At 33.0% G+C, this 15649-nt stretch overlaps 1 protein-coding gene and 1 long non-coding RNA gene across 6 annotated transcripts in view; both read left to right on the top strand.

Moving 5' to 3' along the window:
• The window catches only part of LOC108027473 (synaptosomal-associated protein 25), a 299679-nt gene that overhangs the window by 19122 nt on the left and 264908 nt on the right, over positions 1 to 15649 (top strand). For 2 of the 5 annotated variants that reach the window (XM_044092587.1, XM_050886297.1), the window contains exons 2-4: positions 2078 to 2184; positions 2250 to 2281; positions 2343 to 3004. The exons of the other annotated variants lie outside the window; for them this stretch is intronic. In XM_044092587.1, coding sequence (XP_043948522.1) covers positions 2078 to 2184; positions 2250 to 2281; positions 2343 to 2674 — 471 coding nt within the window. In that variant the 3' untranslated portion in view covers positions 2675 to 3004. Of the gene's footprint in view, positions 1 to 2077; positions 2185 to 2249; positions 2282 to 2342; positions 3005 to 15649 lie in introns of those variants that run through there. 5 annotated transcript variants of the gene reach the window in all.
• Positions 6477 to 7574, top strand: LOC127010879 (uncharacterized). The gene is made up of 2 exons (XR_007763729.1): positions 6477 to 7197; positions 7285 to 7574. It is a non-coding gene; the product is annotated as an uncharacterized LOC127010879 (long non-coding RNA).

The following is a 15649-nucleotide window of genomic DNA, read 5'->3' as shown; positions in this document are numbered from 1 at the left end:
TGATATATTCGTCCGATTTTAATAAAATTTAATTCGAAATTCAGAACTCATTACAAAATGTTATTTTCAAGCTTATAAGGTTATATGTTAAAAAACACGAAAGATATATATTTTTTTTATGTTTTCCGAATAATTTGCGATCGTTCCTATGGCAGCTATATGATATAACTGTCCGATTTTGATAAAATTTAATTCCAAATTCAAAACCAAATAAAAAATGTTACTTCCAAGAGTAGGAGGTTATACGTTAAAAAACACCGAAGATATAATTTTTCCCTATTATTTTACCTCTAATTTTCCGATTGTTCCTATGGGAGCTATATGATATAGTTATCCGATTTTGATCAAATGCAATTCGAAATTCAGAACTAATTTAAAAATGTCATATCCAAGCTTAGAAAGGTATATGCTAAAAAACACCAAAGATATAATTTTTTTTAATTTTTTCCCCGATAGTTCCTATGGGAGCTATAAGATATAGCTACGCAAACTAGTCTCTCATTTTTAAAGCTATCGGGCTGAAACTTTCCCAAAAGTCTTATTTCTATTGCAGGTAGTATATAAGTCGGAACCAGCCGGATCGGACAACTATATCTTATAGCTCCCATAGGAACTATCGGGGAAAAAATTAAACAAAATTATGTCTCTCTTGTTTTTTAACATATATATTTCTAAGTTTGAATATAACATTTTTAAATTAGTTTTGAATTTCGAATTAAATTTGATCAAAATCGGACAACTATATCATATAGCTCCCATAGGAGCAATCGGAAAATTAGTGGTAAAATAATATTGAAAAATTATATCTACCATGTTTTTTAACTTATAACCTCCTACGCTTGGAAATAACATCTTTTATTTGGTTTTGAATTAAATTTTATAAAATCGGACGACTATATCATATAGCTGCCATGAACAATTGGAAAATTAGTAGGAAAACTTGAAATAAAACTTATATCTTTTGTGTTTTTCAACATATAACCTTATAAGCTTGAAAATAACATTTTTTAATTAGTTCTGAATTTCGAATTAATTTTTATTAAAATTGGACGACTATTTCATAAAGCTGTCATAGGAACAATAGGATAATTGGTGGGAAATAATGTGAAACAGCTTTGGGGCTTTTTAAAATATTATATTTTTAAGAATTTAGAATTCAATTTAGTAAAATTATTGATTATTTTTTATAACTGCAAGGGTATACAAACTTCGGCTTGCCGAAGTTAACTTCCTTTCTTGTTTAACATATGTAAACTTATTCTTTACGTTCGTTATCGCATTCCTTAAATATAAGTCCGAGTCTTCTGAGTTGGCCAGGGCCAACGCTCCTAAAAAAGGATAGTGCTTAAAAAATTTGTTTAACTTGATTATATCTATTTTATGTTAAACTTTTCGAAATTTGTTATAAAATAAAAATGTGTCGCAGCACACAATTTAAATAGCCAGCTGCTTCACTTTCATAAATCAAACAGAATGCACCAGGTCAAAAACGTGGTTACATTTCATGACCCTAAAATTTTTGCACTTACCTAGCTTTTAAATTATAAATGTATCTAAGCTAATTTATGTTAAGATTAACGATTTTTAATTGAAATACACCAGAAAAGTTGGCAAAAATAAAGTTTCGCCATACGAAATGTATTCGTTGCACAAAATAAAAATACAAAATGTATAACGCTACCGTTTTTGGATCGTTCTACTGTTTCCCTACGGTGGAATAAAATCATTAAATTCTATGAATTTAAAAATTAAATAACTGTGTAACGGGTAGAGGAACTGGACTACAGCGTTCTTTTTTAAGAAAAGTGTTTAAATTAGTTATGTTCATGTTTGTTTCAGTTGAGTGCCATTCCCATTCTAATTCTCATAAATGTCAAATTTGATTTAAAATGTCAATATGTATTGGGGTAACACGACAGCTTTTTACCGGACCGTTAGTAATAAATTCATTTTAATTTTTTGGGTTTTTATTATTATTAATTCATTAAAACATTTATGATTACATTTTAATTAAGATACAAAATATAAATATAGTGTTTTTTAACTATAAATTATTTGAATTTTTATGTTATTTTAGGCGGTTGTCAAGGAATGGACGACTTCAAATTTATTCATAAAAACCAATATAGAGATATACAATTTTTCAAAAATATTATTTCAAATGAAGAGGACTCAGTACCTCAGGTTTGTTGTGCATTTGATAAAACAAGCGACTTTCCCTTAATATACCGTGCAACAAATATTTCTAGTCCTTACATGACAAACGCCATTAACTTTCGAGGTATTATATCCAATTTAATTTAAAATTTTAAAGTTTTCCTAAATATTTAACTTTTTTAAAGGAAAACAATTACGAAAGCAGTTTACTGACAGAAAACCTCGCCAAGCCTACAATGCATCACAATTGGAAAAACTTGAAAAAGAGTTTAACGTTAATAAATATCTTAGTGTTGGTAAGCGAGTTGAACTGTCAAAGTCCCTTTCTTTGACGGAAGTTCAAATTAAAACATGGTTTCAAAATCGACGAACAAAATGGAAGAAACAGTTGACGTCAAGATTAAAAATAGCTCAAAGGCAAGGATTATGGGTACCAACTCTACCTATAACAACGATTTTTCCAAATACATTGGGAACTAGAGCCCAATTAAGCACTTCAAAATCGAAAATAAAATAAACAAACCTACAAACCAGTACATGAAAATGTATTCATCGCTTACATATGAGTTTATTGCAAATAATATTGCTTATAAAATATCCATTGAAGAAAGATTCATTTTATAAGATAAGACAAAAGCAGCGAGGACTTCGATCGCTTGACCCTGATGCAGCTCTTCATATCCGTCAGCCATGATCAACAAAAACTACTGCAAATCAAGTAATCCGCTGCGACGGACACTAAATGTTATTGAATTGTAAAACTCTTTTCTTATAACTAAAACTAATCGGTTGTGACAGAGCTTTAACTATGTAAAGAATAAAAGCTACAGAAAAAACATATTGGAAATTGATGGCAGTTTATCATTTAATATGCAGTATTGTGATTGAGTTTCTTGGGCCAGTGTATTCAGCAGGGTGCCACGCCAACTCTTATATAAATTTATATGTTATTAATACAGTTTTTTTGGTATCCCTGTATTAAAAATATCTCGAGTTGCGCTTTACCAATTAAGGTGATGAATGTTTAAGGATACAACTATATTGTCACCCCTTAATTTTGGCATATTAAAATAGAATACTTCGAGTATTGTGAGTAGTTGAATAGGAATAACGGTAGATCGCTGTATTTTAACCCCTAGTCGAGGGCCGTGCGCAGAGACCGAGAGGTCGAACACTAAAACCCTGGACTTTGAACCCTGGCGTGGTGCTGTACGCAGAGAAGGAGCAGCCGGGGAATAATGGTACCAGGTCCAGCGTTGGAAGGATCAATAGTTGACCACGAGTAGTTAATCCGTCCAATTCAGTCAAGATAAAAAATGAACAAGTCAAGGAGCCATATCGCTACCTCAAGGGAGCTCGAAAAGACGCGCTCTCCAGGATCACTCCTTTTGACAAAGACTGCCTTTCGCTTGCTCTGCCCCGGATGGTCCTACTGGGATTTCTGCTCAGATCGCACGGGCAGTCAAGGTAAACACTCGGAATCTGCCTCGCACTTCAATTCGCTTCTGGGCCTAGTGTATACGAACATTCCACCCTAGCCTCACCCTTTCGCCTATTGTTCGTGATGTTTCCGCAGAGCTCGGTCTGTCGCGATGTGGTGTTTTTCTTGCTAAAGGCGGGGTCCTGCGAACTGCTCCTTGCTGCGTGGCTGGTCTTGGAGTGGCTTCTAGTACTGGGGGTCTCGGGCATTCGCCAAGCCGGGATTTCACGACTCGGAACCGTAGGCTCTCCTGGAAAACTCCACTCGAGACCGTACTGATCGATCGCTCTCCCTTTTGGCTGATCGCGCTAGGACCTGCTCAAATCCACTTGACGTAAAGAGCTTTACGCCGGGATACGCCAAAGTTGTACTTTTGCACTGGGTTTAAACGGTCCACTTCTGAAGCCTATTAAGATTTGTAGAGGTTTAATGTTTGTTCCAATATATGTCGACAGAATCGCTACTTATTTCCACTTTTTCCTAAACTTAATTTTGTAGTAAATAACCTTAAGTTTTGCAACTTATAGTTGTTTTCCATTTGGAAAAAATTTATTTATTTTTTAAAGCCAAAGTAGCTAGTTGTGATCTACCCAAACTGGAGAGGATTTTGCTCGCAAAAGACAAAACAATTAGCTACTGCTTACACCGATTGTAGAGCAAGTGCAAATCGAACTTGAAGTTATTTCAAAAAGATTATGCTAGTTGGATTCAAACCGAATCAGTCATAGAAGTTTTAAAAACCTTAATGTCAGTCGACCACTTCCAGGCAAAAGGAAATAGATCCCGAGGAAGGCAAGCTGCAGATTTAGCTGCGTTAGCAAACGCAAAAACTATATTACAGCTATAGGATACACATGTTGCCTAAAAGTACTCAAAAAAGAATCGGTAAAGTTTCATCCTGATGTCTTTCAAATTGAGCGAGCTATAAATATTGTTGCAACGGCGCTGAGAACACTGCTCCACGACCGAGAAGGAGTGTTTGGGAATTAGCTCAAGCTCACCTTATATGGAAGGTTACCACTTAAAATAGTAACCGACTATATGGCGCTGAACTGAACTCAATAGCACAGAAATCCCGTCAGGAAGGATCGCCAAATGGGAGTTGAAGCAGTACGACTTCGGAAGGGACAGTTCAACGTGGTGGTAGACGCTTTTTTAAGGCTACAACTACCAGAGACGCTTCGAGGCGGAAGATTCTGAAAAATGCAGCTGGATTGAGGAAATGCGCTAAAAACAATACAGAAATATACCACATAGAGCGGGCAGCGAGGATGTCACAACATGGAAGATGATCGGCCTGAAAGAAAACCTTGATTCACAGTCCGATGGCCACGCAGGAAGTTAGAGGACAATAGCACATCTGGCAGCCCGAAACTATTGGCCAGGTATGCACTGAGACGCAAGAGCACACGTGAGAGTATATGACAAGTCTTGAACTTCGATGCACTATGGTCAGTACAAAAAAGTGGCCTTTACGACACCAAGCAATGCTGGTTACGCGTGGAGATCGTTCACCGTGCAGACGACCCAGTTACTCGGGACTCTTCACATTTCCATAAAAAAGATAGCTAATGATGGTAAGTTAAAAAGAAGTAGTCTACTAAAGTAGAATGGCAGTAATAGACTTGTATTTCAGTTAATTCAAATACTAAGAATTTTTTTTACACACTTAATCCGGTCTATATGCACCCCATATTGGAGACTCCAAACAGGAGCGCAATACTCAAGAATTAGTTAGACTAATGAAATAAACACAGTTTATGTCACATAGGGATCATCAAATTCTTTCGATCACCTTTTGATAAATGCAAGCACACTCCTGGATTTACTCACAATGGTAGTAATGTGATCAGAAAATTTATGTTTAGGATTCATATGGTCTCAAGGTCATCAGCATGCGTTATCCTATCTAACTCACAACCCGTCAAAGTATAAGTTGAATAGTGAGGGCTGAAACGAAAAAAAATCATTAGCTTATACTTAGAGCCATGCACCATGTTTGAAGTGCATTAAGATCAGATTGTAAACCTAAGCTTTCTGCAGGATCATAATATTGCATACACACATGACTTCGTTAAGACTAGAGGAAGATAATTTGTAATTTCTAAGGACAAGATAGAGAGTGCAATGGTTTACACAAAGTCTAAGAGCAAAGTCTTAACACACATCCAGGAAAAGTAGAGTGATTTTACCCTTTGCAAATCTAAAAGAAGTACGCTTTCACTAATAACAGGATCGGCATTTGCGGCCGAATTTTCAAATTTTAGTGATGATGGAAAACTTTACATTAAAACAGATTTACGTTTTGCGTTAACTAAATAATAAAACGGTTTTTTTAAACTTGGTCCTCCAACGAGCTAAATAGTTTTTGTAACGTGTAACGTGTTGAGCACGGTAAAATTAAACCGAGTACTTAAATATCGAGAAAAGACAGTTTGCAAACCGGAAGCTCTAAACTTTCTATAGATTAGACCTTACATTTTTTAGTCGTGCCAATTCTTTAATAAGCCACGGAGGTTGGCTTAAAGTTCTACGACATTTTTTTTTGGAACGCATGTATCAAAAACTGTGTTTAACGCATTTTAAAATATATTAACAGCTTCAGTAACATTAGTACATAAGCACAGATTAGACCAATTGGAGCCAGTTATAACGTTTGCTCTACGAAAGCAGGTAAGGCGTTTAGCTGATTTTTCCGATAGTGTATGCTCTTTTGTACCCGTGTCAATAGTCAGCTCCAGCGTTGGTCAATACGGGTTCTAGTAAGGTAATTACTTCAGACATTAGCTCTGAGCCAACTTCAATTTAACATCCGCCTTCACTTTGGGACGAACTGTAAGTCGGGTCCTTGGAAACAGAATAACATGGGAAGAAATGGAAAATCTATCAATATACAATTTGTTTACATTACTTTGTAAGCCCCTTGTATTTTGATAGGAAACCAGAAGAAAAAATCTATTTTTTTTTTTTTAAATAGATGAAGGTGTAGATGTAGATGGTTTGGGATTTCCAACTTCCTTTAAACGAATTTTCTATTTTTTAGCTTCGTACTCTTTAACAAAAATGCCTACAGGCCAAAAATCGGCTGAGCATAGGGGATACCGATCCTAAATGATGACACTTCCCTAGCATATGGAAAACTAAAATATTCAACATTTAGATCATCCATATGAGTTTTGTTACGAATATAGGCAGAAATGTCCAGAGATGAAAGGTCAGGACTCAGCCGATAAAAAAAATTTGTTTTCGCTTTGGTTTTACGCTTAGGAAAATCAGGCTCAGATAGCATACGTCTAGTGAGCTGCGACTCAAGCGCCACAAGCAGATCCATATTTCTACGGCTGTTTAAGTAGACTTATAGAAGTTACCTGGGTTTCATACGCAACGCATTCATCACAATAGTAGCGCAAGCCACTTCTCATGGCGATTACGTATCGTACCGGGCCCAAATGTAAAATATTGTCATACGGAACGCTCTGTTGTCCAGCTGAAATCAAAAACTTTCGTTTTTTTGAATAACGGACGGCCATTATCTGGCGCCAGAGGAACCATGCGCTACGGTAAGTGTGGAGTTTGTTGGATCCCTGCCGCATTCATTGCACGACAACCAAATGCTGCTAGTAGTAATAGACTGGTTCTCCAAGTAGACTGAGTTGGTGCCGGTGCGCAGCGCGACGGCCAAATTGCTAACTGGAGGACCAAAGAAATGGAAATCATGCTCGCGTTTCGGAATCCAGTGGTTACACACCGTCGTTTATTACCCAAGGCAGAGAGCAAAGATTACCCAATGGCCTGCAAGTTAGAGAGACCTTAGGGAAGGTTTAGCCCAGGAAGCAGGATACAAACACCACAATTCTTATCTCCGCTGCGAAGCAAGTGCGAAATCATTGCCGCACTCTCTATCAAGGATGCCGTTAATTAAAAAATTATATATTTATTTTTTTAAGTTTTTTATTGGTGTTAGACCTTAATTCACAAATTCACGTATAAAGACGATCGCTATTTCACTCGGAAAAAAACTGTCTTCTTAATTCAAAAATCTTATCCACCGAATCACGGTTTGTTAAGCTTCTAGAACTTTAATTTTTGTTTAAAATAAAAGCTCATGCTGAAACTGTCGTTTAATAATCGGGTAAAGAACGTTTTTTTTTAACTTAAAGGGCAATAACTATTAAAGAGTTATTTTTTTAATGTAATTATTCCATAATATGTATTTGTGCATTTTGAAACACATTATTAAATGTTATTTATGTAGGTCGATTTTGAATACAGAGACATACATTATGTCGGCGATAATTAATACATTTTGTTTGTGTTATAATATTTTTTTATTATCTTCATTTCTTAAAATTGTTGTATTAAAAACATAAATTTTTGCAATGTTTATAGTATCCATACAATTTTTAGGTTAAATGCTAACAATCGAAAAAGACGTTTTCTTGATCTTGATCTATAAAAACTTTTTTGAAATCTTCAGAAAGAGATTATATTTCCTTCAATGATTTTGAGTGGAAATAGATTTTTTATTACTATTTTCAATTCAATCATTGATTTTATTTTGTACTTTAATAAAATCAATATCCAGAGTTCTAGCCAACCACTTCCAAACGGTGCATAACAAATTTATTCCCCTTTTTGATCTTTCCGATATTAAATGGGATAAAATTAATTTGATTAATTTTATGTTGTATTTAATTTCCTATTGCGACCTTTTATTTGAATCCCTTTTTATATTGTCTAATTTTATATTTTTTATTTCTTAATAGTAATTTAAATTAGTTATATGGAATAAATTGTTGTATGATTAATATGTTAGAACATCCTTTTTGTCTTTGAACACAATAAATTCATCGTTCGAGTAATCAATTATTTTGTATTTTCCAATATTATGATTGATTGAATAGGTATTATGGAATGCATTTTCTGTAAGTTACAAAATAAAATGTAGTTTACTAATTCTTAATATTATCTATATATTTTTGGGCGTATCTCCTCAATTATTTCCTTTTTATACCTTTAAACTAAGGTTAATTTTTTTCTTATATTTCTTTATATTGTATTTTTCCTGTTCTTATTATGAGCTTATAGCATTTTTATTTGAAATTTGTTTTCAATATTCAGGGAATATTTTTATGTTAGATTTCATTATAAAGAATGTCAAAAGGTTTATATTTTTTTTTAATAAATACTCTGATTATATTCCTGGTAATGTGCCCGTTACTCATGTCCGTTTCAGCTACTGTGCCTCGGATCTGCGTAATGTAAAATTAATCCGCACCTTTGTGAAAAACATTTAAATTTTTCCAATGTAAAGCTCGGTTCATAATCTGCCATAAGTACTTTGGCTTGGAGAAATTGTTGAAGTAGTTCCAATACTGTATTTCGATTTTTAATTTGTTTTGATTTTTTTAAGTACGTATTTAGAGTACGCGTCAGTACAAGTTATAAAACTTAAACTTTGAGGATAGTATATGTCAATGTGTAAGTTTTTTCTCAACCGTGTCATATTCGATTATGTGTCTTATCTTGTCATCACAATTGATGTTTAAGTTGATTTAACGGTTTACGGGTCTCTTGTGTTACATTTTTAAAACTACTTTCAGAAAAATGCTTTGTTGGTTGGTCTGAGTTTGGTTGTTCAGAAACGTCTAAAACGCTGTGCGTAATAGTATATATTTGTATTTTTGATAACGGATCAGCTACAACATTTCTTATTACGGGGTAAAAGTTTCAATAAATGAATACCATCTTTTAATTTCTACGTTTGGATTTTCATCCGAAATTGTGAATGATAAGGATTGATGGTCCGCTTGTATTTCTATACTAATTTCTCCAAATAAATTATTTCTGAGATTTTCTAAATCCCATACTATTGCTAACAATTATTTTTTATTTGTGGCATAAAGTTGTTCCGCTTTGGATGTAAACGTAATTGGTTTTATATCATGTATTATTACTGCTCTGATAGCTACGTCTGATGCGTCAGTTGTTAAAACGTATTTCTACTATAATCTGCCTGAACTAATTCCTTTTCAAATTCGGTTAGAAAGTTTTTTATTTTAAGTAAATTTATAATATCTGTTTAGCTCAACAATCTCGTCTTACTCTTTAAAATATTCTTACACAACTTATAAAGAAATGTTATATAAGGATTCGTATTCTTCTTTTACCTCAAGATGTGCATACTCGAACCTCAACAAATAAAAATCTTTGATTGTTTCCCAAGTTCGAAATGATTTTTTCCAAACTGTCCCCTATTGGCTACGGTGTGTATAAAAAACTAATCTTTCCTTTCCCACCCGCAAACAAAATATATGCGACCTCTTCTATGTCTCTCTGTCTCCTGTATCGATATAATGGTGAATATGAATTGGTTACACTTGTATCAAATATTTTTCTAAATCAATACTTCTTATCTCTTCTAACCAATGAATAGTCTATGTGCCCTGCTAAAATTACCTATACTGTTTTCAAATACACAAAATCCTAAATATGCATCTCTCATTTTATACATTTGCAGAGGGTATAATGATTTCAGTCAGAAGTTTGCAACGCAGTGAAGGAAACGTTTCCGACCCCATAAAGTATTTATATTCTTGATCAGCGTCACTAGACGAGTCGATCTAATCATGTCAGTTTGTCTGCCCGTTTCTACGCAAACCAGTCTCTCATTTTTGTGTGTGTCTCTCATTTCGGGTGTTTTTTAACATATAACCTTCTAAGCTTGGAAATAACATTTTTTAATTAGTTCTGAATTTCGAATTAAATTGTATCAAAGTCGGTCGACTATATCATGAAGCTGTCATATGAACGATCAGAAAATTAGTGGTCAAAAAATAAAAAAAAAATTATATCTTCGGTGTTTTTTAACATATAACCTTCTAAGCTTAGAAATTACATTTTTTAATTAGTTCTGAATTTTGAATTAAATTTTATCAAAATCGGACGACTACATCATATAGCTATCATAGGAACAATCGGTGGGAAAATGATATGAAAAAGTTATTTACTAAGGTTGATCATTTATAACTGCAAGGGTATACAAACTTCGGCTAGAATATTGCTTTAGATATATGTAAACGATGGATCGGCTTGATCTTACTTAAAATTTCCTTGAGTAAAGCTGGATTGTCGTTGCTACCTTATCTTAGCATTTTATTAGAACTATTATTATTGGAAAGGTATACTTCAGAAAAATAAACTTTGAACTGTTTGCAGAGTATATTTTTTTTAAGACGAATCTTAACAGGTTGAAATGAAAAGCTTTCCAAGCAAATTGTCGATCATAAATAAAGATTCTGATTTTGATTGTATCTTTCACGAACATACCATGGAAATATTTTCAAAAACTTAAGAATTTCAAGAGAGGGATAGGCGATAGTTAACGTATGTTAATGATTTATTATTATTTTAAATGAGCCTTGATTTCTGCCTTAAAAATTATAAGAAATCTATGAAGATGTTCAGTAGTAGGATAATACGGTTCCTGGCTTACTAGGTAATAAATCATGTCAAAAAAGGGGAGTGGGGGTGACCCTAATTAGTCACGCATGGTTGCACACAGGTGTCATAATGGCCTAATTAGCATAATTAGGTTATAAAAGTGTGGTATAAAGGGAGTGGGGTTGACCGTTATGTAGCACACAGGTGTTATAATGACCTAACTAGGGTGGTGTGTTTTGTCATGTCTTGTCTTGTCTTGTCTTTTCTCACCCCAAAGGTGTGTGTGAGGGGTGTTTTGTCATGCGTACAATTTGTGGTTGTTTAGAGTGGTCTTTTTCTGTCTATTCAATTAGGGTGTGATATTCGTTCATGTAACCTGTCTTCAGTCTTGTGGTCAGCAGATGTTGGTTTGAGAAATATTATACCGAATAAGATGGGGGATGTAGTGTGAAACAAGCGTTTAATCAAGGTGTTCGAGAACCTCCCCCGATCTTTAGCGAGCATAAGGGGGGAAAGATAGTTTGAGAACCTCCCCTAAGTGTGAGCATTAGATGGGGAGAAGGTGTGAAATATTTCAACTCTATAGAGGGTGGCTCCTATTAGAATATACAGAAATTAGACAGTTTATTTAGTCAAATACAAGTTTAACTAGTTTTAATTCCCCTCAAACAGGTGTTGGTTTCAGGGATATTAGACCGCATTAGATGGGGCATGTGGTGTGAAACAAGCGTGAGTTCGAGAACTTCCTCTCTTTAGCGAGCATTATTAGAATATACACAAATTTGACAGTTTATTTAGTCAAATACAAGTTAAACTAGTTTTAATTTCCCTCAAATTATTTCTTCAGTCTTGTGGTCAGAAGGTGTTGGTTGAGGGAAATAAAGTTACGCAAACAAAATAGAGTTATACAAAATTTTATTATATATAAAACAAATAATATCAGTGAAGTCCCACATACTACACTACGTGGTTGACAAGTGAAAGTTGACAACTAAAAAAAGTTTTATTAAGAAATTCTAAAACTATTAAAAAAAAAGTAAAATAATGGCAATGTATTGTGAGAAGTGCAACATTACCCTTTCGGGTAACTAGACTTGGAGCCACCATCTGAGGACGGAGCAGCGCAAAAGGAAGGTGATTGAGCCTATGGATGAATAGCTTAAAAAAACTTCGTCATGATTCAGAGAAAGAAGAAGAGTAATCCACTATGTATTTGAAAATTTCAACAAAGATATTACTCATCCATCAAAATTTATGTAGGAAGCAGGAAAAGCTCCCCTACCTTTATTACAGAGCCATTCTTCCATACAAATAAATTTTGAATTATTCGGGGAATTTGATCTTTTAAAGGAAGATAGACAGTGCATTAAAGCAAATAACAAACTAAAAAAAAAAAATATATATGGAAAGGATTTTGGTGAGATTGGAGAAATTTCACGAAAGGTCTAGTGGATGGACTTTAGTCCATCTCACTCGCTTGGAAATGAATATTAATAAATATTCACCTTTAAGAGGATCCTCATTCATTTAAACACCACTATCCCTAAAAAAGAAACAGGCAATAGTTGATGTGCAAAATATTGATTATAAATATTGCTTCAAATGGAGTATAATTGCAGCTTTAAGAAATTTACCCAAAAATGCCAATAGATGCAGAGAATTTGGAATTCCCAATGAATTCATCGGATATCAACAAGATTATGGCAAATAACAGCGACATTACACTCTTCGGATTCGACGCTGGAGTAATTTTTGGACCTATTTTCTACCCTCTCGAAGTGAGGAAAAATTCCATAAATATGTTGCTACTGGAGGAAGGCACATTATACTTGGATAAAAAATCTATCAAGGTAGGTTAATATATTAATATGCTAACATTATTATAATATAAATATATTTATTTATTTTATTTTTTTTTATTATTATATTTATTTTAAATTATCTAATGTTATTTTTATATTTATTTTTAGTTTGGTTTCCTCTCCAGTTTCGAGAGAAAAACCAATGAAATGGTTCTGTTCCATTGCCTAAATTATTCCCTTAGAAGAAGCTGCCAACCGGCATTCTGAATTTTGTGGAAAAAAAGATTTCCGACTCCCCAATGTCAAGGATGCTTCATTAAACCAATTACCAAAAGGAGGTGATGAGTCCATTCACAGTCTACGCTGACTTTGAATGCATCCTGAAGCCGAATGTGAGTCTAGAAACTATAAATTTAAATATCATTAAAACACATGTACCTATTTCATATGTATACTATATAAAGTGTGATATGATAATAGTTTAGATAAGTTTGTTTTAGAAACAAAATTAAACTCAGGGATTAATTTCCTTCTTTCACTCTAAAAAATGTAACTGTAATTTATGAAAGATATATTTGTAATGAGAATGAAGAAGATTTTAAAACACCAGAAAATTGCCATATCTGTGAGCCTCCTCTTTTTACAGTTAGAGTTGGGGATCATTGCCACTTTACATGGAAATTTACGGATGCAGTGCATAATGTCTGCATTTTAAAATACAAAATCCCAGCCTTCATTCCAGTTTTCTTCCACAATTGCACCACTTATTTATAAAAGATTTACCTGAAGAAATAAAGGCTATCCCATTAAAAAAAAGAACAGCATATTTCCAATGTTAAAATGTACGAAAATTGAGCTAGATTTCTTAAGATATAGATTAATATAAATTCATTCAAAGTTGTATTCATGGTTGTTTAGTCCAATGAATTAATATTTGGACTCAAAAATCATCATATTTAATATATTTGGATTCGAATAATGTATATGGTTGGGCAATGTCACAATTGTTGCCATATTAAGGGTTTGGATAGGTTTCGGGGAAACGGATAAATGCAATAAACATTTCAGAACTTAGTGATAATAGTGAGTATGGGTACATTTTTGAAGTGGAATTAAAAAGGTTAGAAAATGATTTGATTTTAACGAAAATTCATAGAGTTGTGCCCTTCTTCTAAAAGCCTTAAAATCTATATTTATTTAAATGCGTTCCATAGAACCAACGCAAAAAATACATTTAAAAAAGTTTTGGGAAATGTCGACAAAAGGGTTAATGTAAAGTTGATCACAGAATGGGAAATTGCTTTCCCATCCGGTTCTAGTGGTCGAAAAAGAGATTGCGCCAGGTCCTTTTTTCAAAACCAAACTTCTATAGTTTGTGCGTTCAAATAGTTTTCGAGAAATTACAGTTAATCTGCTTTCTTTCATTGGCGATACCACCCTCTAACGCAATAATTCCATTTGATACTAGATTTTCTATACTAGATTTATTAAAATGGAAAATGTATGATTTTCATTATAATTATATAAAACCAAAATATAATGAAAAAGTACAATTAAATTATGTAGGTACTTTTTCAAGCTACTAAATCTTTATAATTTCCCTAAAGCGAATAATAAGAAGTTGGGTTTTTTTAAGATGAATTGAATGGCAGACGACCAGTGACGGAATTTGTTGGATATAAATAATGATTGGAAATAAAAGTAATGGTAATACCGAAATGGTAAGACTTAAAAAACAGCAAACAAATCAAAAGGGGTCAGAAGAAGTGCAATTAACTTTTAATAGCTTTAAAAAATGTTTATTTTCAGAAGAGGAAGAGATGTGTAGTATGACAATGATCAGATCTACAAATCATACATTATTAACAGTCAATTGCAAAAAAGTAGTTCTTAGCCATAAAGTTACAAAGGTCGTAATTCAATATAATAAAATAAATACGTTATAATAAGTCCATTGCAAAATAGAAGAATCAATATCATCATCATCAATATTGATGGTTGTACATTTTAAATGTTTTATACAGAATTAGAAATAAATTTACTTAATTGTGAAAATGAATAAATGGAATATATAATTTAAAAAAAACAATGAAATTTTAAATTTAAAGAACAAACATCCCTTTTTTATTTAAAGGTTAATTTAAGGTAATGTATAAAACAAATATTATTTTATGTATGTATATATTATTCAACTCACCCTTTTTTACTCCAATCGAAATAGTATTATTAACGTTTTTATTAATATTTTATAATTCTGAAAATATAAATATTATTAGTATATATAAATATTATTTTATATATATTATTCAACTCACCTTTTTGTACTCCACTTAAAATAGTATTAGCAACTTCTACTATCTCTTCCCGTTTACTCTCTTGTATAGAAAGACGATAAGCATCTTTCAAAATTCTTTCAAATACTTTCCTATTTTTATGTCTCTCTGCATGTATTAGTGAATGTGTTAAAACTTTTGCAAATTCAAAGCAATTTATTCTTAATGTTGCTAGGGGGTATTAATATTTCGCTTAGATTTTCGTTGGTGGTGGTGATTAGTTAAATATTTTGAATTCCTACATTTAGATTTATTCACACTACGTTTAACATGCGATCTTTTATATATATTATTGTTGTGACATTTAACACTTACCGTAGCACTTTTATATGTTACGGTGAAGAATCTATTTAACCTCCTTCTTCCTAAATCCAGATGTCCCCCTATTTTCTCATTTTCAATTAATTGGTTTTTAAAATTCTCTATTATTCGTC

The sequence above is a fragment of the Drosophila biarmipes genome, chromosome 3L (assembly GCF_025231255.1).
Source record: "Drosophila biarmipes strain raj3 chromosome 3L, RU_DBia_V1.1, whole genome shotgun sequence".
Lineage (NCBI taxonomy): Eukaryota > Metazoa > Arthropoda > Insecta > Diptera > Drosophilidae > Drosophila > Drosophila biarmipes.
The sequence above is the reverse complement of the archived record's forward strand: the minus strand, read 5'-3'. Positions and strand labels throughout refer to the sequence as shown.